This window comes from Ambystoma mexicanum, chromosome 12, assembly GCF_040938575.1.
Source record: "Ambystoma mexicanum isolate Mex_15411 chromosome 12, UKY_AmexF1_1, whole genome shotgun sequence".
In the NCBI taxonomy this organism is placed as follows: Eukaryota; Metazoa; Chordata; class Amphibia; order Caudata; family Ambystomatidae; genus Ambystoma; species Ambystoma mexicanum.
Window position 1 is genome coordinate 439,401,605 of NC_090936.1, and position 24,756 is coordinate 439,426,360.

Genomic DNA, 24,756 nt, shown 5'->3' on the forward strand with positions numbered 1-24,756 from the left:
AAGCGGCCAGAGTTGTCCCTCTCTTAAAGAAGCCATCACTAGATCCTACTACATTGGCTAGCTTTTGTCTTATTTCCCCTCCTTCCTTTTCTTACAAAACGTCTTGAATCTTTGGTATCACCCATTCTATCACTTCTTGAATCTTCACAACTCTGCAACCCTGCACAGTCTGGCTTTAGACCAGGCAGCGGCATGGAGAGTGTACTGGTCTCCGTTCGGGATGACATGGCCAGGCTGGTGGACTCAGATGGGGTTGGTGCTCTGATTGTGTTAGATCTGTCAGCAGCTTTCGACACGGTCGACCACCCCATTCTGCTGTCTCGACTGGCCCAGATAGGTATATCTGGCCAGGTACTAGATTGGTTCACATCGTTCCTGGCGGATTGGACCCAGACCCTCTCCATGCCACCTTTTCTATCTGCTCCTTGCCATCTCAGCTGCGGTGTTCCGCAGGGGTCGTTTTTGTCTCTGATTCGATTTAATATCTACATTTGGGCACTTGTGTGTCTCATCTGCTCCTACGGCGTCAGGTGTTACTCCTACGCCGACGACACTCAGATCCTGATCCGATTAGATCTCAATCAGGCTGAGATGTCGTTGTGCCTACAGGGATGCCTGACCGCCGTGGTGCCATGGATGAACCACAATTGGCTCAAATTGAACGGAGACAAGACTGAGGTGTTGGTAGTGGGGTGTCTCGCCCGACCCCTCACTCTGGGTTTCTTCTTTCTGGCCTACCTCCCTTGGTGTCCTCCCTTCTCTGGTGGGTAAGATGACAAATCTAGGTGTTATCCTCTCGGCTTCCCTATCTATGTCCAACCAAGTTGCTGCTGTCTGTCAAGCAGGACACTTTCAGTTGAAAGTTCTAAAGAGAGTTCTTCCTTTGATTCCTGCTCCTCTTCGCCCTCCAGTTGTAGCAGCCTGATATTGCAGCTGGACTACTCCAACTCATTGTATTTGGCCCAGCCAAAGGGTCTCATTCAGCGATTACAACACCTTCAGAATATGGCAGCCCGGGTGGCGACCCGTACACCCTACAGAGCACACATCCCCAGTGCTCCGCTCACTTCACTGGATCCTTGTTAACCAGTGCATTCATTTTAAGGCACTATACATAGTCCATCGCGCTATACAAGATCAAGGAGCTGAGTTTCTGCAAATTAAATTCTCACGCTATTGCCCTATTCGTCAGTTGCGCTCAGCCTCTGCTAACTTGCTTACCGTACCCCTCTTCCATCATTCGAGGATCGGAGGGAGGGCCTTTTTCTATAGCTGGAGCCAAACTGTGGAACAAACTACCCCCCTCAATAAAGATACTTTCGAGTCATCTGGCTTTTAGGAAAGCAATTAAGACTCTCCTGTTTTAGCAAGTGCCAACAGGCTGACTAATATGCACAATTAGCTTTTGAATCAGTGGTGCAGACGATTAAAGGAATAGTGCGCTCAAAAATGTTATTGTCCCGAGCGTTCGGGCATGTGGTTTTAAGCAAACTGTGATCGATCGTAAAAACATTTCCTATGCACCTTACCTTAGTTTTCCGCTCTTTTACACATGCGAAATCAACGAGCAGAGTGTGGCCATCTTGTGCTAATCTTATCCGTGGATCGATCGGGTTGTATACGAATTGTACGAATGACAATTGTTCGAATAACAATTGACCTTCTGCACAATTGACCGAATTTAAACGGTCAATTAGGATATATATGCAGGGGGAAAGCCCCCGCAGCCCACCACCCAATCCAACCCTCCCACCCAATCCCCTTATATTATTATTACCCCAACCCATTATATATATAAAAATGACCATACAGTCAATTGTGCAGAAGCTCAATTCGGACCCCTGTTATTCAAACAATTGTATGATTCAAATAATTGTAAACAAATAATTTGGCTAATCCCATCGATCACCCTATGCTCAAGTGCCCCTGCGGCACTAAATCAGATCACCCACCCCTGAAGCTGACATCACTATTCCTAGCGATATTCTCCACCTACTTTCATGACGTTAGTGGGCAGCGTAGCCAAACGCACCCAGATATCACCTGCATCTTAATGTCAGTTGACCCGGAAATTCAACAATCACATCCTCTCATCGCAGAGCACATCCCAAATGGGAATAGAAAACACTATTTTTAAAAGAAAAATGAATTGTGTGCAATTTATAATGTTCTTTTATTTCACAAAAAACGCTCCGAGACCAATCCGCAGATTTCCATTTAACACCAATTTTTGAATGTCCTTGGGTTACAGCATCAAAACTTTATCATGAGGCACACAGTTTTTCTTTCGGGAGAAGATCGCATTTGACGCATCTTGATTTGCAAGGCTTCGGCATCAGCTTCTTGCTAGACCACCGTAAATGATTACAGGTTGCTCATTGTAGCTGGTACCGCCAAAGGGCATATCAGCCCCGGGCGATCGTCCCACATCAGTGTAATCGACATCCATCCATTTAGGCGTATCTGCCATTGCTGGTTGAAGAAACCATCACTCAGCATCTGGAAACGATGACATTTGCAGAAAGGAAGAATGTAGCTGTGTAGAAAACAGAATTAAAATATGTTTCAGTAGCCGTTCTTTATTCAAATGTATCCATTTACCCTTTCATTCTGCACCGGGTGAAACCTAATAACCAACCCAAACCACAAACAATGGAAAACATTGGGGAAAGTTGGAGTCTACGATGTGCTTGAGAGGTTAGCGCTGTGGAGTATGTTTAGCTCCCAATGGGATGCGGAAGCTGACGGAAAAATTCAAACAACACATAGGGCCTCATTACGACCCTGAGGCTGACGGAATGAAGGGGGCCGGTACGGGGCCGGCCCTCTTCATTCCGTCAGGGCCGATTATGAGGTTCCCTTTGCGGGATCCGGATCAGACGTCTGGTAAAACCAGACGTCTTTTCCGGGTCCCGCGAGGGGAAGAGGGAGGTAACAACAAGACTCTTGTAATGTGCCCGTTGTTACCTCCCTTTCCATTCCCATTGAGCCCGATGGGGGCTCAAATGGGAATAGCGAATGGTTCCTGCAAGGAGGACTTACCGGGTCCTCCTATGTCGGAATGGCCCGGTAAGTCCCCATTGCGGGAACCCGGTAATGGAGCCCGGTTTGGAGGCAGCCATGGAGCTAATAGCTCCATGGCTGCCTCCAAACTTGTAATGAGGTCCATAGACAGCATTATAACAGATTATTAGCAACAAACTTGCGGTCAGTGGAACCTGGGGGAACCCAGATGTGGACTCCATGTTCACTGTGCTCAGAGAGGCACAGCTCCACCTCACTGATGAGCCACAACTCCACCTCACTGATGAGGCACAACAAGACTGAAACACGTGTATGGTGTTGCTGTGGGTACTCTAGTTGAGAAGGGAATTGCCATAGCATTTCTGTGCTGGACTTCCCATGTGCCTGGGATAAAGATAAATATGCAAATCGATATTTACCATCTGTGAAAGGTACATTGAGCTAAAGGCGATGGCTGCGGATACTAGAGAGGAGAGCCTGCTACCCAATAATACAACATTGACAGCACACACTCGTATGCCATGTGACGAAGTGGTTTAGATAGCACTAGCCTGCATAGAGGTTGTGTTTGCGTGTCGTCCCAATAAGCCCCAACCAACAACGCATAACAATGTAAGTAAGCAATACCGGTCAGAAAATTAAACTTTTAATCATTTGTCTATATATAAACTCATCTTCAGTCAAACTTAAATGATATTTGGTATTTCCATTCTCTCGGAGTAACGCACAGTGTCCACTCAGAACAATGGTTTTCATAGAATGAAAATAAATGTTTCAATGTCAAGTTTTAAAATAGTGAACCTTATCATTTTTTTGGATATTCCACAACTTCCATCCTTCAATCCATAGCAAATCCTCCCTTTCTTACAAGGTCGAACAACAATTGAACCTTGTTTTGAGCGTGTATGCCTGGTAACTTTTGTTTTTTGTGAAGGAAAGCCACAAATTAAAAACATACTGTACAAGACGCGTCGGTGTGAACTCCCCACAAGCTAAATCAAACAAAGTGACCTTCACTCCATGGCACACCGGCCCATCAACGTGGCATTTGAAATATGTTAAAAAAATAAATGAATTGTTTGCGGGTATCCACCAATGCTGCAGTATCGTGAATACATTTGTAATCCTCAATAGTGTTACTGATTTCATTTTTTTGGGAAAACAGTCAGTTAGGGTAAGCAAAACAGATAACATGGAAACCATTTTCAAATAGGCCCAATGACATCTTTCTACTATGCCAGAAAATCCATCTCTCTTTGTACAAATGCAACTCTCCCATCCCCAGTGCCTAGCTCAGCTAGCCCACCCCATATCCTCGCCACGTCTGCACGCTCCCTTTTCTCACGGAGGAATGTGCTCTGTGGCTAACGTGAGACACTGACGAGTCATAAATCCAGGTGCCCATTCATCTCCACTGAACTTCCCGTGCACTAACAACCTACACCCCCGCCAGGCCTGAGTCCACCAGCTCAGACCCCACAGTTCCTTTCATGCTGATATCCATCTGACCCTGCCATGCCCTGATCAGTCAAGGACCCACAAGAGTGGGGCAAAAGCGTGAGGGGGCAAAATACAGTTACACTGTATGGCATCCTACAACAGGCACTTCTTGCTAAAGAAAGTTGACAAAGAGGATACATTTGAAAAGACAATTTGGACGCTTTGCAGACATTAAGCAACCACAGACATGCATGTTATCGTTCAAGATATAAATTAATGAATCATAAACCAGATTAAATGTGCATAAATAAATACTTCTTAATACTTTTAATAGCTCTGAAATTTGAGTTTAATAGCATTCAATTTTTCATGTACGAACACCGCTGCAAATCATTTATACCGGGAAGTCAACTGTTCAATGAGATCCGCTTTAGGTGGTCAGGGCACGTTTGCAATGTTTTGTGGCAATGTATTTATCGGAACAACAAAATCAGGATCGATTCCATGAGTATGCATGTCCAGCACAGTCAAAGTGAGATCTTTCACAAAATCTAATTCCATTTCATGGTATATTGGCTTGGCCACCCATTTTTTTGCTTCTTTTTGCAAAGGCCATTGTGTAACGAAGCATCCCAAAGTTTCCTGCAGTTCTCGATTGTTCTCTCCCTATGTTCTCGTTATGCACTAATACTGCTAGTAATGTCCGAGCTTGTATACCGTCTATGCCGAAATGCAACCTTTTTGGTCTGTACTTTAGGCACATATTGTGGAACACCTCCAAATCTCCAGTGTGACAGAATTCTGTGAGTCCCTCTATGGTCTCTTGAAAGAGTTTTATCAAACACAATCTTCTGAAGAGCTTTGTGTGGAGGTGAAAATGGAACCAACCACTTCTTGTGTTGCTGCTCCTCCGATAAAGGTCCATGTGCACATTTGTGAAAATGTTGGTTTTCTGTCCATGAGTGAACGTTGGAACAGTGGTGCATTAATGAGCGCCATTTTTCAAGTAGAATTTCCACAGACCCATCATATGTTTTGGAGCTCCACCAGAGATGGTTGCTGAAAGACTGAGACCACTGTAAAATATTTTCCAAACCCTTCTTTTTACCAGCAGCTGTACTTTTTTATTGACTTATTTGGCAACGTGCCATACATCAAATTGATGATGAATGTTTGGAAACTGCTCTCGCATGGCCTTGGCTATTGAAACATGTCTGTCAGTGGCTATGAGGTCTATTTGTATTCCGCTCGATTGAAGATGTTCCAGGGATTTCATGAAACCGTGCAGGTGTCCCAATGTAAATCCTCTGTGGCCATGGAGAAACATCTCCGAACTCACAATTTTTTTGTTTCCATGTCTTGAAAGTGGTATGTGCAATACTTTGCTGAAAATCCGGGGCTATCACACTGTCCGTCACCAGCTAGTCTGAACCGTTTTCCTGAGAATGTGCTTTCAATTGACATTTGTTCAATTTTCCAGGCTTGACTAATAGCAGGGAATAAGAATTATCTTTGATATTTATAGTACTGCATTTTAGCAAGGAACCGAACCCCCACAAATTGACAGAAACTGGACAACTTACTAAAGGTCGAGCCACTGAAAAGTAAAGTTGCTGAACACAGTAGATTTCCAGCTGGCACTTTGCAGAGCATCGGTTGAGCGGACCATGAAAATGCATCATGGAGGTGGACACACCTGGCTTAGATTTTTAGGTTAGTGCCTTGTAATACACGAGACGCATGCACCAATGGCTGCCCGCATGTGTTACCCCTCAATGTATGGACACATTTCAGCATCAGTATAATCTCTACCAGGCAGCTGTCGAATATGTTGTATTTCTGCTCCTTTATTAGCCAATCGTCCTGCATGATTGTGGTTTGTGACTCACCTGCGGTGGACAAATCGGCCAAACTAGACAAACAGTAGTCCAGATCTCTGGCAAGTTCCTCTGTCAATTGCGTAGAAGCTTCAGTCTCTGTTAGTTCAGCTTCTGTTATATGCACACAAATTGGAGAAACCATCAACGTTGATTGTTTATTGGGTGGACCATTTTTTGCAGATGTAGATTGTGTCAAGTGGTCTGCGAGGAATTCCAAAGCATCTTCATTATATTCAGTTTCATCTTGTAGAGTTCTCACATTGTAGCAATGGTCCAAGAACACTTTGCTGGCTTCGCCGGTCACATTGCATTCAGTTTCAGGCAACAGGGTGTAAGCATCACGAGTCTGAGGCGCTGCGTAGTCCTGTCAATAAGCAAATGGTGTTGCTCCATGGTGAAATCTGTTTGGCAAGTGACCTCTTTTTGGTTTCATTTGTTGTCTGTGTCTTTATACTTCTTTTCCTTCTGGCCCTCTAGGAGATAGGTTGTAAAAACATGTTTAGTGTATAGCACACATACAGTAGATAGCACTTTAAATACAAAAACATGTTATGAAGAAAACACCAGCCCAAAACACTTCTAGAAAACTAAATTGTTTGCTAGTTACCCTTGTTTTCTTGATTTTCTGTGAAACCATGGTCTTCTCTGTAACGACCGCACCAGCAACCTGATCCACCACCTCTGATTCATGTGTCTCCTCTTCTAATTCCACACCATGTGTACATACCTTGAATAGAATATTCATTAAAAAAAAACAAGTCAATCGTATTGGAAATTAAAATCTTTCATCGCACACATCGCTTACACAGATAACCTCGCAAACGGTGCACGTCATTTAGTCAAAATATACATTTCGAATTTCACCTGATTGATGGCAAGTTTACTTGATCATAGATCACAGTGCAAAACATACTGTTTGTAATGTTGCCCTCAAACATTTTGCAATGTATTCTGCATTAGGGAGGAAGTGTAACGTTAGAACTGAAAGAGAAAACTTTGAAACACTGCACGTTTATATGATTTTCACTGTCTAATAGTATCCTATGTAGAATGTATGTTCTTTCATTCAAGGGAACTGTAAGTATGCATGCCTCATACTGTGGACCAGCTGCAAAGGACGATGTAATTGTAGTCGAAGTACCAGCATTCCCCTGTAACACAGTACATGTTTTAGTACGGATGAAAACAGCGAAACGGAACAGCGACAATGGGATGCAGACAATGGTACATATAAAGAGAAACCCATAAAAGACACTTGGTGTAAACAACCGACAGGATACATACATGTTTTCATATTATTGGAAATTCCAAGCATAATACATTCTAGTAAAGGAAAAGTGAAATAAAATTAGCTGATAAACGCTTGAAGCTGTAGTTGGCTCATGAAAATAAATGGATGCAGAATCTTGATCCTTCATTTTCAGTGCATTGTGATGAAGTGGTAAAAGGGAAAAATTAGATTTGCATTAGATATGTAGGTAAAATGCAACTGTAGAGAATATAAACTTCTGCAAGTCTGTAGGGCTCACCATTGGTATACTGGATGTGTCGGTGGTTTTGTCACTTTCGTAGGTATGTGCTTCCATCAGTTTGTTTTCCTAAAAAAATGAACATGTCAAGCAACTGATTACGAAAACATTATGCTTCTTGTGAAGGGCACTATGGCATTGTTTTCCATGGTCATAATTACTTCATTTGAGGCTCCATAAACCAGGGACAGATGTGTAGTAAAATGTAGTATAGTTAAAATGTAATACAATCTGGTAAAAATGCAAACTTTATAAGACACATCTACACCGAAAGCACCAATCCGTTCATGGAGTTACCTGTTCAGTACCCCACCGCCTACAGCTAATTCATCATCCGGGACACACCAGAGGCAGCGTGTGCATCAATAGAGTTGGAATTGCATTTGGAAGCAATTTATGAAACATTCTGGGTCGACCCTTTTTTGTGTTCTTCGATTGGTCGTACATATCCTGGCTAAAGTGCAAGCTGCAGATGCAGAAGTCTCCAAAGACAGTCTGGGCTTTACTTTCAATCTCGTCCACCGCAAAACCACAATGTCGACCCCATCTTCTTATTAAATGAATATCCTTCGGGAATGTATGCAGGATTGTGCCCTGACTTTTGACATGGCTCCTAGAATTGCAACCCAAAGCCATACAAGTAGGCATTTTTGAAAAACTGATAAGATCTGTATAAAAAAGTATAAACAATTGCAAATAACTTGTACTGAATGCATGAGATTGATGGAATTATATCAGTTTTGTATTCCATGTTTGTTTTGATCAAAGAAGCAAAACCTGTGTAGCGTAGTCGAATGCTACATAAATACAGAATTGACATACATACAGAATTGATTGATATGACGCTAATAGTAACGTGTTACTCGTCCGTTGAATGTACTTTCATGCGTCAAAAGGAAACGTGCTTATAGACATGGTCCGAGAAAGATGTGATTCTATTACAATTGACAATGATGGCATTTACTATTTTTCGAGATCCGAACACTTGAAACATTAGACAATGGTTAAGTCATTGAGATGAAAGAACATTTCATCACTGGATACATTAGGTCGAAATAGATAGAAAATTTGAGATCAGAAAGAGATGAATATAGTGAAGTTAAAGTGACCTACCCTTACCTTGACTAACAAACAATTAGATTCAGCAAGCAGGGGAGTTAGTAGCTGGAGAATAGGTAGCACAATCAAAAGTTGACTTCCAGTGCTCAGAGATATTCTCCGGATAAATATCAAGGGGTTTATAAAGGATTAGAAAAGTGGGGGTGTATGTGAATGTGTGACATGTTTCTGGCGTGGTCTGCTTCAGGGGAGCCTGGAGGCATTGGATCTAGGGAGGCCATGTCTACAATGGCTCCTGTGCGGAAGATACCTTTGAAGTGTACATGGTGTTTGGCACCTTGGGCATTCCCACCCTGCCAGTCCCCTTAGGAGGGCACGACTACTGGTGCGAACTGCCATTGATAGTGGATGGGGGGATGGATGGGCAAGAGGCATGCAGAAAACGGCCGGAACATTGCTGAAGGGAGACATACTTATGTGGATTGCAGGGGCAGGGTTTGCAAGAGGGGAGCCTGGAGACACAGGGTCTGGGGAGGCCGTGTGTTCAGTGGCCCCTGTGCGGAAGATACCTTTGAGGTGTACATGGTGTTTGGCACTTTGGCTGTTTATAATGGAGGGAGGATGGATTGTTGCAGAGGAGGTGAGCGTAAAAGGGCACCAACCATTATTTCATGTCCCACATAGACAAGTGAGCGTGTCCTTGATTCACAGAAAAATGTAAACAACTATTCAGAAAAGCTCTTTTGTATTTTATTTTGTTGCTGATGTTGATGGCACAAATATACTACACATTGTATACTTCAGATTGCAGCAAAGTGTGGGAAAATCCCATGTACTGTCCGCTGTCACTGGGGAATTTGGCGCAAATGGCTCCAACGACACAGGCAGGTATTACTCGTCGAACACGGTATGCAAGCCTCCCATGAAGCCACCATGTAAACGAATGGTAGGCCACCAACCTGTAGCACCTGTGGAAGAGAAACATACATACTGTATTTAAATGAACCTGATAAGTGTACAAACCTTAGTTGAAAATGCATCCTGTATCCTATGGCATAGTTGCCTGTACACATGTTACTTCATAGATCAATCAGCTTGGCCTTTAAAGTGTAGACACATTACAAAAGTGAACACCCATGCAATCCATAACGTTTGGGGCACAGAGAAATATTGCTTCTTAGTTGAAATTGAAAGACACCTAAGATGACCACAATGATTCCCCAAAGCGCGAGAGATGTATTGAATTGCCAGACTACATTAATTTGGCAGTGAGGGATCAAAGTTACGACAATATAGGAGACAAACAAGAAATGTTAGTGGCCTCATTGGTCAAAGTGACATCAAACCTAGAGTATACTTACTCGTTATTTGGATTGCGAGGGTGAACTGTTGCGCGAAGTTCGTACATAAGCACCATCATAATCCTCAACACGGACCTTGTGAGGCAGGCTGCCCTGAAGTCATGCAGCTCGGTAACACATAGCGGTGGTGTCTTCTTCCGATATGTAGGCCAAGCATCCAGAGTTTTCTCTGCAGCAGCAGTTCTCCTCAGTTGGCATGACCTTGCACCGATTGCAAGTACACCAGGTGGAAACGTCTACCATGCGACTAGGCTCTGGAGCCAGTTATTCGTTTTCCCAACTGTCGTCCGATGCACCATTGTTTCCGCATCTTTCTCTATCAACTAATTCCGCTTCAGAATACTCCGGCTTGTGCTGGTAGGGCTGTATTGTTGCCATTACACAACAAAATTAAAATCAATAGTAATGCTAATGCTAGTACAAGTATCTGTTTGCACGGGCTCCAAGCATCGAAGATAGCTGAACAGAGCAGAAACGAGTCACAGGCTATAGAAAACAAATAGTGAAACGATTGAAAAAGCAACTCTGATTTTGTCTGATGAGAAGCGGTCTGTTTATACTTATTGAGGAAAGAGCCGTCCTGCCATTTCCATGGAGACACGTGCTGGCGCAAAGAGAACGTTGACACAAGACGTTCATGCGTGTTGTGAAATGGGCCGTTCGCGTCTAGTGATGTCAGCTTCAGGGGCGGGTGATATGATTTAATGCCGCAGGGGCACTTGAGCTTAGGGAGATCGATCCACGGATAGAATTAACAAAAAATGCTGTGCCCCGCTCGTTGATTTCGCATGTGTAAAAGTGTGGAAAACTAAGGTAAATTGCATAGGAAATGTTTTTAGGGTCGATCCCAGTTTGCTTAAAACCACATGCCCGAACACTAGGAACAATAACATTTTTGAGCGCGCTATTCCTTTAAGAAGCCACCTCCGCCTCTTGGGCACTTTTTGGAGATGTCAGGAGAATTTGGAAAGGGGGTCTGATTGGCAGACTTCCCTTTCAGAAACAGAATTATCTGCATAATTTATATTACTAAAAATACAAGTTCAGGTTATCCGGAGCTCACCAGATAGCATCCTAGCATTATGTTACAATATTGACTCTATGCTTTACTTTCTTACCTTATCCTGATTCCATGGACGTAACTAACTAGATGATAAACCCGGATACTGCTGCCTCATTTATCGGGATGCAAAAAATGCATCACTGTGTTTTTGTATTCTGTATTTTAGGACTACCCATTAAGTTTGGTAGGGTAATGCCCACCTTTGTTTTTTAATTGGATTTACATATTGCATCAGGATGTCAAATCTAATGCAACCAGTGTTGCTGGATGCACACATGTTTGATATGGCTCATTGTTTTACCTTTAAAACAAACGACCGCCTTCTCACTTACACATTTCCTTAAGCCACCACCTTGAACACAATGGGAAGTCTGTGTGACTGTGTCTCATCCAGTGAGGAAGAAACCCATGTTGTATTGAAGGCTGCCAGACAAAAATATGAGAGCCTAACTGTTGGGGAGAATTCTCTGTTTAGGCTGAATTTCCTAACCTAGTGAGTCCCCCAGCAGCTTTGCTGGATTTTTGGGGTTTATTTTTCTTCTCCTGCCAAGAGTGAGACTCTTTTACCCTCACTCTTGGACATGATTTGAGTGTGTTCCTTTGACTCTAGATGTGTTTAATGTGCTATGGGGTCTTTCACTACATAGGGCTTCATGTGTTTTTGTGATGTGTGTTACACAGCACCCGCAGTGCAGTAACACAGGGGTGTCATAGTGACCCCCCAGTATAGACTCCATACCCTGGGACTGACTACTGTCTCCCAGGGCATGTAAAGTCACCATTGACTTTACTAGTCTTGAATTCTGAACAGAACCAGTACAAACCATTATATTGTGGATGTACTGGCTGGGGCAATTTGATTGCCCTGGGGTCTGTTAGTCGAGGGGACATGTCTCCGTCCCCCCTGATCGAGTTTTGGCTGGTGGCAGTGGATACTACTTTTTATATTCAACCGCAAATATTTCTTTATGGGATTTTCCCATTGTTCGAGGCTACTATCTCTATTTATTTATTTAATTACAATAGCTTCGAACATACCGCCGGTTTATTTAATTATTATTAATTCTCCGGTTGGTATTTTTTGCCAAAACTCGGTTCTAAAATGGCGTTTGTGTTCTCTTCTGTGACTCCAACCCAAGTCCAGCCCTTTGTTCCACTTTTTGGCGGGCTTCTCCACAGAAGCCCTCCAAGGTGGTGCCACTCTGTCTGGGGTACTTAGGAGGGGTGGAGGGGGATATAGGCACCCTGGACTGAGTTGCCTAGGCAACTCAAGTCGCACTCCGTCCTGATTGGCCCAAGTGGTGAGCCGGCTGGCTCACCACTTAGCATGTTTGAGTGACAGCTAGGCTGAGTGAATGGGGGTTTTCTGCATAAAAGCAGGGCTTTGGGGACTGGACCTTCAGAAGTCGCCACAGGACCTAAGAATCTAACGAGGGAGAAGCTGAGCCGACCTGCTACGACGACACCACCGGTGGAGCCCTGCTGAACCGTCTCACCACTTTTCCCAACGACAGAGGAGATCTCCCGCTGGAGAGTCTTCTTCCTTTGACTGGCGGGGATAACCAGTTTCACCGTCTTTTCGCCTTCCCGACGCATCTTGTGGCCGCCTTGCCTTGTGTCAAGCACCCCAGCAACCGGAATACCATGTTTTACCACGACCGCGAAATAAAGGGTAATACCTTTAACCGGAAAACTCCGCGGCTGGTTTCTTCCCTGGCAGTGCAACAACCTTCATCTTTCCTCCAAGTCGAGATCTTCTCTTCCCCTGGACGACGCCGAGACTTGCACCCGCTGCCAGGAACAACTGCCACCGCTGGAGGATCCTTCCCACTTAAGGTACCGTTTTCCGCCTGGCTTCCCTTGCCACCGACTGTACGGGGTAGTTTTAGCCCCCGGCTTTCGAACATGGGTTAGCCTGGGACACCCTGGCTAAACTTTTCTGAGCCTCTCTAAACTCTTTTCAAACCCTCTGCAAGACTTTCAAAGCCTAGTGTAACTGTGTGATCTTGGGCGCATTTGTGCTCTGCTCTCTTTAAGAGTGGGCCCAGCCTATGGACTTTGGCTCACAAGTGACTTTTGCTCTTCTGCCTTGCTAAAAGTGTTCCTAAATCTTAGAGTGGTGTATCTTCACATATTCTGTCTTTTTCCTTCCCTTCTTCATGAATTTATTGGAGTGCCATCTATAGTTAAGCGCTCACCTCTGTCTGGAAATAAGTGGTGTTAACTAAGACTTGTCTGGTAAGGAATAAGGGTTGTATATACCATAATAGTAACTGTGTTTAGAGTGTTTTACAATAAGAGTGCTGGAGTGTTTCAAACAGTGTGTTTATAAATAAATAATTATATACTTAGATACCAAAGCTCTGGTCAGTGTTTGCTTGTGCTATTGTGCCTGAGTGCCTATTGTGTATACTTTGCATACTGCTTAACTCTTCTTGAGGGAAGTCTGACTGCTCAGCCACAGCTACCAGGTAAATCTGGGTGGTACAGACTGCTACCCAGTGGGTTTACTGCTAACACCTATAGTCCTAAATCTTTTGCGGTGTTCCCAAAGGGAACTGCACAGGTTTCTGCCTAACACTAACAAATGTATCATCTCGGTAAGATCATGTGTTTGTTGCTTATTGTACATGGTCAACCACAATTCTTTAAGCGTGTGTATGTTTTTCAGCCCCACACATCACAATTCATTGACCAACCATCCCAAAAATGAAAAAGACATTGAGCCTCATTACTAGTTTGGCGGCGCTACCAGCGGGTTGCTGCCGAAATCGTAACACTGTTCTGCCGCTTGATAACCTGCTGCCACTGGAACATTACACGTCCCAGCGGCTCGGGATGTCAGGCGGCGGAAAGTGTAAGTCCCCATTCCCGTGGAGTATGATAGGACTCCATGGGAGTGGGGACACGGAAGCACCCTCACCGTTGGTAATGGTGCCGGTGCTTCTGTGAAAACCATGCCTGCAGGGGCCGGTGGCCCCGGCAGGTCAGACATGCCCTGAGCAACGGCCCCTACAGGCATGCTTGTAGTCTGGTGGTCCGGAAAGTGTGCCAGAACACTGCTACTGTCACCCTTATCTTCCGGACCGCCAGGCTCGTAATGAGGCCCATTGTCATGCCACTAGTTAAATAAAAAATAAAAAACGCACACCTGTGCAAACTGACCATCACCAACAACTACACGCCCTTTTCTTGGCCTGTTACGCTTCTTCATTTATGCACATTTCTTATTTAAAAAGTTCATCCACTCCAAACTAACCCAGAACGGTAATCCCCAATACCCACTACTGCGAATGGAACAGATCTCAACTCAAAGTCTGGCACTACAGACCGAGGCAAACTTTTTACTGATGATCGATCGTAGCACTGCTTTGACATCTTAAAAAAACAGCACGCAAAAGGGGAAAATGGCGGCTGGGAAGAACAAGAACAAGATGAAGCAGGTGGATCTGGACTTTTTTGATGCACGTAGCAAGCCGTCTAGTCCCGGTGAGACCACATTCTTTTTCACCATCGTGGGACCCGGTGATGCTGGCACTTGGGCCAATCAAGAATTCAATGGCCCGACTGGAGAACACGTTTGATAAACTAGGGTGACGAGACGTCCCGGTTTTGCCAGGACTGTCCTGGGATTGGGACCTCTGTCCCCCTGTCCCGAGTTTTTTTTTAATCACGCTATAAACAATATTAGATGTTAAGAATGTGGTCATTTTAGGATGGGTTCGAACCTCTATCCTTCCAGGTACAAGCCTTATGCATGAACTGCTTGCACCACAGAGACCGGCTGAGGAAAGTACATCGCAAGATATGTAATGTCAAACAGAGCAAAAGCACCTTTTGCTATTAATATTTACTGAAAGAAACAATATATACCTTAGCAAAAGAAAGGGATGTGGTAAATTTAGCTGCCAAATCTAACAGTGGCATGTTCCTTGCATACTGCACTTTGGACACTGGAAAACCTAAATATCTATATGCATATCCGCGTGCTGATACAGTGAGATCTTACATGCTTTTTAAATATAACAAATGTGATATCATGGAAATTATTGGTGCTAGATTGGCATAGCAAGAAATGTAAGAATGTGTAGACTATGTGGCTATGCAATGATAGAATCTGCTAAACATCTCGAATGTGAGTGTGAAAGCTTAAAGACCTTGAGGAATTTATATTTGAAAGGATATAATAACACCTCTACAACAGCTGATATGGAAAAAAGATGGCAAAGCCTGTTAGAAGGCAATGATATTAATTTAATATATCATATGATGAAATGTTATAATCTAATTTTAACGGTTTTAAAAAATGTGTCATTAGGAATTGTATATGTATGAGTGGATATTTTACATCTTTTTAAAAAATGTGTTAAGTGGCAAATGGATGTATTGATGTTTTGTATTTATGTAAAGCCAATTGTGCTAAAAGCATATTTAATAAATAAATATTAATATTTGCATGTTTTTTTCAGTGTTATAGTTGAGATGCTCAACATTTTGACAATAAATACCAATAACAGTCAAGTTCATTGTACAAATCTGCCATTAAAATGCATAAATCAATCAGTGGCATGCTTGGTATTTACGCGCTTTTATCAACACTCAAAGCCGCATAATCTTTATGCATATACTGTGGGAATGGGGGCGGGGGAGGTCCGGTTAGGGGGCGGGGGGGTCCTTCTTGTATGTTGTTGGTTGTCCCGGTTTTTTGTCTTGAAAATCTGGTCACCCTAGATAAATTGAATGAGAAAGTGGCCCACCTGGATGCACGAACCTGCACGTTGGAGCAGAGAACTGCTGAACTAGGCCCACAGTGCTCCCAAAATGGCCCCGATAATGAAACAAGTGGAACTGAAGTGCAGGCGGTTATTAAGGAACAGAGCCATGAAAAATAGGCTTGAATATCTTAAAAATGCAGTGCAGGCTACACGAATTAGGGAGTTGAGTGGGGCGATCCAATCGCATTTCCTTCCAACTGGCTTATGAAAATGATCAATTTAGAAGAAGAGGATGACCCCATATTTGTAGATAAATGCTACATTATACCAACACGTACCCCTGACCAACCATGCTATTGGATAGCTGGGATAAGGAGAGAATCTTGAAAGCCTGAGCCGCGAAGAGGAATTTAGAGTACCAGCACACCAGATTCTACTCTTCCCGGACCTGGCGCCAGCGACTGAGAAGAGAAAGGGAAAAGTGAATATCCTGAAGAAATCCCTTCTCACTCGAGTGGTGAAAGCCGGCATACGGCCACAGACCGAGCTGAGGCTCACCTGGAAATGCAAGGAGTCTATATTTTGGGATGCAGACAGAGCTGAAGAGTTATTCAAATTGATCCCTGGAAAAGTAGCAGATATAGTTGACTTTTACGGGTCCGGAAGCTGTGTTCCCATCGTTTTCACAGATGGTTCTAGCGGTTGCGTAGGTTCTGTATTTTCTGCAGCTGGGGCGGTGAAAGGGTGTGAGGGTGCAATGAATCGCTCTCGTCTCTAACAGGCCCACAGGAGATGCTTTGTCACTGGTGTAGAGATATGGATAGAAATTGAAAGAACCAGTCTACCCAATGAAAATCCAGTGGGTGGGACCTTTGTTTGGGCGCCGCAGATATTGGTTGTCTGGCGGAATTACACTTAAGGTGGTCCTTGGATGCCAACTTGAAAGGTTTTAAGAGGCCTGGATTTAGAACAATGCTTAATGTGGCAGCACGCTTAGAACATGAAGCATTTCTGGAGTGTTTCTTTTTTCCTTTTTATGCAACAATATTTTCTTTTGCAAGGGGTCTTGGAGAAATCTCCACCACTTTCATCCAACTTGTCTGCATCCTTATTCCGCCCTCCCCGTGCTACAGAGTTAATGTTAATGTTAAAGGACATTTGTACCGCGACTATCACCACCGGAGTGGTCTCCTGGCGCTCTGGCGGCTCTGGAAGAGGAGCGGAGGTTGAGTTAGTGGGAGGAAGCAGGAAAAGTGCAAGAGAGCAGTGATGTGCTGTTGGCGGCCTCAGCCCAGTGGGTCCATTGGCTGGGCCTGGGGTGTTTGCGGCCGGTAGTCGTTGTGTGCTGTTGTGCAAGACTATGTGTGTTTTTGTTTTGTTGTTGCAATGTAGTGAAGTTTGTGCGGTTTGTTGTGCTGTAGGTTTTGGTTGTGTTTGGTTTGGAGTTTGAGAGGTGTATGCAGAAAAGGAAAATATTAGTAGGGTTGGTTAGTTTGCGTCTCTATCCTGAATTGAAGCGTAGTCTCCCCCAATGCGGCTCTGTCTTGATCTGGGTCCGACTGGTATACAAGGTTCCTTACTCCTCTGGCCCCCACCTCTAACATGCTCTCTCATAGCTCCCCTTATCCTCCCTTCATACTCCTGTGGCCAGTGCACCTGCCAATGACAACCTCTCAGGTAGTGGGGTGATTGCCAATGTCTCGACAATTCCACACTACTGTGGTATCTGGGGGTAACTAAGGAGCGGGCGAAAGTATTGGTGGGATTGTCTGGGATAGTTCACTCAGTCTCTGTGCGTGCCGCCTATGTTCCAGTCTATCCGGTGTCGCCCGTCCAGGTGCCGTGGGAGCTACCCTCTCAGACGGGGATGTCCGTGTCCTTTCCGGCTTAGTCATCCTTTTTCCGGTTTTGGTTTCCAGATTTAGTCTGTGGTGTTGAAGAGCCAGGTTTTTAGTGATTTCCTGAATTTTAGGTGATCTTCAGTGTTTCTTATATCTTTTGGGATTTTGCGCCAGGTTTTTGCGGCTAAGTGGTAGAAGGAGGTGCCTCCAAGTTTTTTCTTAAGGTATGGTTTGAGTTCCAGGCCCAGGATGCACCTGTAATGTTGTCTTGGTTATCACCTGCAGTGCTGGGATCTTTCACACTGAGCGGCCTGTTCTTCTTATGTTTGCAATTAAAACTGCAATAAAAAGACTATTTTTTTTTTTACACACATTACTCTTAGCTATTGCACAAAGCAGCACCAGTCGTGCTCCAGTAATTCCTGCTTGCACCCTTGGTGCCAGACTCACTGAAGGGCCTCTTCTGTCGGTCACACTCTTCAGACCCAGCAGTCTCGCTCTGGGCTTCCAGTCAATACTCTGCCAGCTGGGAAACTTCCCGCTGCACACACAGAAAGGGTCCCCAGGCCGTGCCATTGGGTCCCACAGAAAGTAGGTGACTGCACTCGTCGGCCCAAACCTGCCCCACAAGTGTATGTCCCGCCAGCCATGGAACACACACACCTTCGTCCCTTCCCATTCCTGCGTCATGCACCTGCTGTGTCATGCCAGAATCCATCTTGGAGCGATGAGGGCTGGATTCATTTAAAAGGCCTGTAGAACCCTGCTTGTTGATGGCCACACTGCTGCAAATATCTCGGGGAAATGATGCGGCAACTGTGCCACTTGTATTGGATGGCCAATATCTGTGTCTCTTGTGAACCCCCTCTGTTGGGGTTGGGGGCTCTTCGGGGGTGGTAGGCCGCAGGTGTCTGCCTGCAGTGTGTGGAGCGGGTGCAATGTTCCAGGTGAGTGGTCATAGCCCAGCTCCCTGGGTTTGTGGTGGCCTGGACTTTTGAATTATGGTTCACAGATTGGTTTTTGATCTACTTACCGTCCGTATGTGTGAGCTCTTTCTCGTGGGGAGGGCTAAAGCCTGGGCGTCACTTCTGTCCCCGGTGGCATCAGACTTCTTGGTGTGTGTGTGTGTGTGTGTGTGTGTGTGTGTGTGTGTGTGGTGTGTGGGGGGGGGGGGGGTGGGTTAGTCTTTGTGTGGTTTTGTGCTGTTGACTTGCGCCCCTCCTAGCCTAATCCCCTCACTGCCTGCAGTAACTGGCCCCTTATGTCCCTAGATTAAGGGTGCTGTTGTTCCGCGCTCGTTTGCACAGCACGCACCGCCGACTGGATTAGCCTGATATGATATGATAGGTTATTTATAACGCGCTTAATACCCAGAGGTTTCTAAGCGCGGACCCGGGGATCGAACCTGCGTGGCTCCGTGTCGTCTTTCTCCCAAGGCGAGCACGTTGCCCTTGAGTTATCCTCCCGAGACAAAACTGGTGCTTTTAATAGTAATTGTGCTCATTAATGGCCACAGAAAGCTACGAGGCACCGTTACCACGTTCTTATCCAAACATACGACTTGCATAATACTGCAGTGATACAGCAGGTGCTCCAGCCACTGAGCTACCTCCTTGTTTTGCCCTCCCGACCCCCTTCGATGCGCCCACCTTCCATTGAATAGTTATCAGCCCCCTTCCTTTGGGCTGTAGCCCCCTTAAAGTGCGTTTATCCCATGTGCTTAATATTTCCCCTTGGCGCATAGCTAGTTCTTAGCACCCCTCCGCGCAGCCCCCCATGGTGTCCCCGTCCGTGCGTGTACCCCTACTTGCATTCGGTCGTTCCACCTTCCCTGGTGTTGACCCCAGTTGCCCCCTCTGCGTTTGTGTTGACCCCCCTAATCTGGCCTTGACCTCCCGTTATGTGTGCCCATCTACTTTACATTGTGCGTAGCCCCCTTCCTTTAGGCTTCCCCCCTTCCCCAGGATTTGCAACTGACGCCCTTTGATGTGTGTTGGCCCCATCAGATTTGTGCTGAAAGCCTCGATGGTGTCCCCTCTGATCGCGGTTTAATCCACCTTGACGGGCGCCTGGCTCGGGTCAGCCCGCTTTGTGCAGTGCATAGCCCCTTTGGTTTGGATGGAGATGCCGCCCTGGTGTTTAACCCTTTAGATATCTAAACCCCCCCCCCCCCCGCCACCACCGATGTGTCTAATCCCTTTAATTTCGGTAAAACCTAATTGGGTGCCTGTATGGCCCCCTCCCTTTTGTTTTTTAACGCATCCCCTGTCATTTGTACGTAATCCCCATTTAATGCTGGTTGTATCCGTTGTTGGGTAGCATTTAATCCCCATTTGATGTGGTCCCATCCGATCCTCATTTAAATGTGGGGTTCCCTCATGTGTGCTTAATCCTCGCTGGTTGGTGTTTATCCAACCCAGCTCCCCCCACCCCCCCCCCCACTCCACTCCTCCAATTAGCCCGAACTGTAAGGCTTTTTCTTCAGTCTGCGCCTTGATGCCCTGATAAAAGCGCTATAGGTAGGTGGGCCAAGGAGAAATCGCCCCTCGCCATTTTTCCAAAGGGAACGCCTTGGCTGGTGGGTTCACTTACCCTGCACCCCTGGTTTGCTGCTGATGAAGTCTGCCATTGATTGCCTGCCCGTCCCATGATTTGTGGGGGACCCCTCCCATCCTCCCCGGTGGACTGTTTTCCCAGACATTCTCCCATTTGGTGTGCTTGTTTTCCCAGGCCGCCCGCCCCCCTGGTGGTCCCTGCGCTGGCTGGCGGGCGGGTGGGTGGGTGGGGGAGGTGCGCCGAGTGAGCATCTCCATGCGGGCCAGCCCGGGACCCTCCCTCCCTGACGGCGCGGCGGTGTGGGCATGTTGTGTGTGTGTGTGCTTTAAACTTGGGGAACGGGGTGGAGGCGCTGTTACTAGGCTGGCAGTGTGATCTCTGCGGAGATACGCAGGGCGCCTGTCCTGATGAATGCTCTCGCCGCGGCCTTTCCCTCGCCCCCCGCCCCTCCCGCGCTCGCCTTCCCAAGTGTCACTTTTTCGTGCACGGCCCCCAAGTGCGCTCCCATTCACACGCCGGCCCCCGGAGCCTGAGCGCCTGTCCTGGGCAGAGCATGGACTTCCCCGGAGTGTGGAGTGAGCGCCGCCGCCGCCGCCGCTGCTGAGCCGAGCTCCAGGTCCGGGCGCGCGAGGGTCTCGGGGGGAACCGGGGCAGGGAGCCAGCGGCGACGGGGCACAGGAAAGGAGGTGCGCAGCGCAGGGGGCGGGGGTAGCACCGGTGGTGGGCAGAAGGGAGGGGCGGCCCGGGCCAGGGAGAGTTGGGAGGGGAGCTGCCTGGCAGCACACGCTATGCAGGGTGGCTGGCACACGGTGACTGGAAGAATGGGGCAGTAGGTAGGTAGGGGAGGGGGTACTGCCTGGCTGCGGGTGGTAGCACATGCCGTGCAGGGGGGCACACGGTGACTACAAGAGTGGGGCCGTGGGTCTGCGAGGCAGGGGACAGGAGTAGCGACCAGAAGGATGGGGCTGCTCGGGCCAGGGAGAGTGGGGAGGGGAGCTGCCTGGCAGCACACGCTATGCAGGGTGGCTGGCACACGGTGACTGGAAGAATGGGGGAGTAGGTAGGTAGGGGGGGGCTCGCTGCGGGTGGTAGCACATGCTGTGCAGGGGGCACACGGTGACTGCAAGAGTGGGGCCGTGGGTCTGCGAGGCAGGGACAATGGGGCAGGGGACAGGAGTAGCGACCAGAAGGATGGGGCGGCTCGGGCCAGGGAGAGTGGGACAGTAGGTAAGTAGGCGGGGAGGGGCGCTGCCTGGCGGCGGGTGGTAGCGCGTGTTGTGAAGGGGAGATAGCGAGCCGAGTAAAGGGGTGGGCTGTGGAGAGAAGCAGGATTATTTGCACGCTGCAGACCCAGGGGGTGGAAGTGGCGTTGGGGGTGGGGGGCAGTATGAATGAGATGCGCCCCGCACCTGAGCGGAAAGGAGTGCGCACGGGTGCAGGAGGGCCAGGTGGATCGGAGGACTCAGCCCTGGGGCAGCAGACTGGTCCCGTGCGGGACACCTAGGGGGCGCTCGGTGCGTGTCTTCTCCCGTCCTTCTCTGAGGTGGGCTTGGATCTGTGTAACCCCTCGCAGTCTCTTTGGTGACCCCCTGCTCCCTTCCTTCGTCCGCAGGAAGTTGTGCCGTGCAGGCCGCTGGCTCGGGGACTTTACCGAGGGCTGGGGGCCACTATGCCCGGGATTCGCCTGCTGCTGGCTGCCGCCCTGCTCTGCTGCCCGCCCCCGGCGGGGGCCACCTCCTGGTGGTGAGTACCTCTTCAGATTCTTATTTTCCTGATTTGTAAGCCTAAAACCCGCTGTTGTGTGTGTGTGCGGGGGTGGGGGGGTGTCATGGTCCTGGAGGTGAGCTCAGTGGGCAGGAGCCTGAGCTGGGTGCATGCCCCGGTACACTTCATTTTGCCACTGCGCACACGCATTGATAATGTGGCGCCACGCATCTGCCGTGTCTGTGTGTATTCTCCCAATGTGTCTTGCTGCCCCTGTGTCCATGCTGTGTGTATGCACGCTTCTACTGTGCCTTACCCGTTCTGCTGGCATACAGTTTGCCACGCTGTCATAACTATGCCACTGTGTATATGCTGCTCTTATGCCTCCACACCTATGCCTCCCTCCGTGTGTTTATTCTGCCACTGTGTGTACATGCTGCTACAGTGACTTTACTCTTCTGCCTGTGTATATTCCGCCACTGTTCGTGTGCGTGTGTGTGTTATTGTGCCTTGGCTTTGGAACTCGGGTATCTACTTTGCTACTGTGCCCGATGCTGCCGTTCTGTCTATATCCCGAACTCTGCTACCAGAGCTCAAGCATGTGTGCCGATACTGTGCCTTAACTCTGCCACTGCATGCATGTTGCACCCACACGCTACTGCCGCTGCGGGCGGCGTTGCTGTGCCTCTGTGGTGTATGCAATGCTACAGTGCCTATCCTCTCTGCTACTGTGTATGCACACTGCACCTGAGCATGAACGCGTCGCTCTGTGCCCTCATTCTCCCAATGCACATCGTGGGCTCCCTTCCTTCCTTCCTCGCCGACGACCCATGCCCCTCAACACATCCTTTTCCCTGCCAAATACACAGTAGCGCACGGACTGTCCTCGTCGCCCCTCCTGCTCACGAGAGACGGACTCTTCACACTGACGGAGGACACGCAGCTAGACCCCTAATTCCCCTCTCCCTCCGAGACCCACACCCTCAGGCCTTCTCTCCACCGTCACTACCTGGATGGCCTCCCACTTCCGAAATCTCAACCTCCACGGAATGCCTCTTCAACTAACCCCCACCGCCCCAGACACCCTCAGGGAGCCTCTGGGTGAAATAACTCACGGCGGGCAACCTGCACTCTCCCCCCACACCAGTCAAATCCCAAGTCTTCACCTTCAAGCCCCCCCCCACGCCCTCCCCACAACCCATCCTTCACACCACAAGGCCCAGCCCAGGCCCTAAAACCTCCTCAAGCTGGGCTGCAGAAACTCAGTCCTCACTAGACTCCCCAAGAGTACTGTGGCCCCCCTGCACTTAGCCAAACACTCGCTCGCCACCCCAGCTCCACCAATACCCATGCCCCCCGAGAATTGCTTTCAAAGGACACTGCATGGCATACGGGGCCAAAGCCCCACCCTACCCTCACGCCAATCTGAAACCCACCATCCACACAAAAACCAGACACGCCGCCCGAAATCTCCTCTAACTTTCACTCTGCAAGTAAACCAGCACACAGCCTTCACCCCCCAGTGGGTACCCCGAACCTGGAACGCCCTCCCACCCCCCATGCATAGCCTCAAAACTGGCCTCTTTCTCCACCCCTACCCCCCGCCCCAGCGTCCGTCATCCCTATCTTGCTATCCGATTCTGAAAGCCTTGTAACTCCCCTCCTCCCTGTGAACTTGGTGTGGTGCACGGAGACCGCCTGGGTAGCGGGTACGGCCAGCACGTGTATAAGAGTTTACATGACATGAACATGGAAAGTGTGGCTGAGACGTGACCCTCTGGTGGCCACTGGCTCCCTCGCAACCCCTGCACCTACTCTCGGCCAGTGCTCCGCTACCTAGCCGCTTCTCTTGCCGGCGGTGTGCGTTCCTGTGGTGCCTGTAGCCTACGCACAAGCCAGGCCCTGCAAACGCGCTCCTGTGCTGCCAGCGGGTAGAGTACTGGCACCCCCATCTGCCCTGCAAATACCACCGTCCCCGCCCAGTGCATGTGTGCCCTGGTCTTCTTGGCAGGATGAGATACCTGTAAGCCCATCCCGGTGTGAAACTTCCCAGCCCGGCCAACATGGGTGCCTACCTTTTGATTTTCATAATCTTTCGCTACGAGTATGAGCAGGCCTGCAACTGTCACCTAATCTGCCCTTGAGCTCTCTGCTTTGGGGCACAATTCATCAGTGCAGGTGCATCCCTGCTACTTCTCAAAGATACTCCCTCAGCACAAGTGCATCCCTGCTTCTACTCACAGGCACTCCCTCGGAAACAGTGCAACCCTGCTACTACTCAAAGTCACTCCCTTAGCAACAGTGCATCCCTGCTTCTACTCACAGGCACTCCCTCGGCAACAGTGCATCCCTGCTTCTACTCATAGGCACCCCCTTAGCAACAGTGCATCCCTGCTTCTACTCAAAGATACTCCCTCAGCAACAGTGCATCCCTGCTTCTACTCACAGGCACTCCCTCGGCAACAGTGCAACCCTGCTACTACTCAAAGTCACTCCCTTAGCAACAATGCATCCCTGCTACTACTCACAGCCACTCCCTCGGCAACAGTGCATCCCTGCTTCTACTCACAGGCACCCCCTTAGC

At 47.9% G+C, this 24,756-nt stretch overlaps 1 protein-coding gene across 5 annotated transcripts in view; it reads left to right on the forward strand.

Annotated features, from left to right (window-relative positions):
• Positions 1-24,756, forward strand: part of WNT5B (Wnt family member 5B) — a 515,195-nt gene that overhangs the window by 409,637 nt on the left and 80,802 nt on the right. Inside the window, exons 1-2 of one of the 5 annotated variants that reach the window (XM_069628624.1) lie at positions 20,739-21,084; positions 22,081-22,211. In XM_069628624.1, the coding sequence (XP_069484725.1) occupies positions 22,138-22,211 (74 nt within the window). In that variant the 5' untranslated portion in view covers positions 20,739-21,084; positions 22,081-22,137. Of the gene's footprint in view, positions 1-20,738; positions 21,085-21,205; positions 21,302-21,450; positions 21,529-21,810; positions 21,983-22,080; positions 22,212-24,756 lie in introns of those variants that run through there. The other 4 variants (XM_069628625.1, XM_069628626.1, XM_069628622.1 and 1 more) reach the window with 4 other exon arrangements.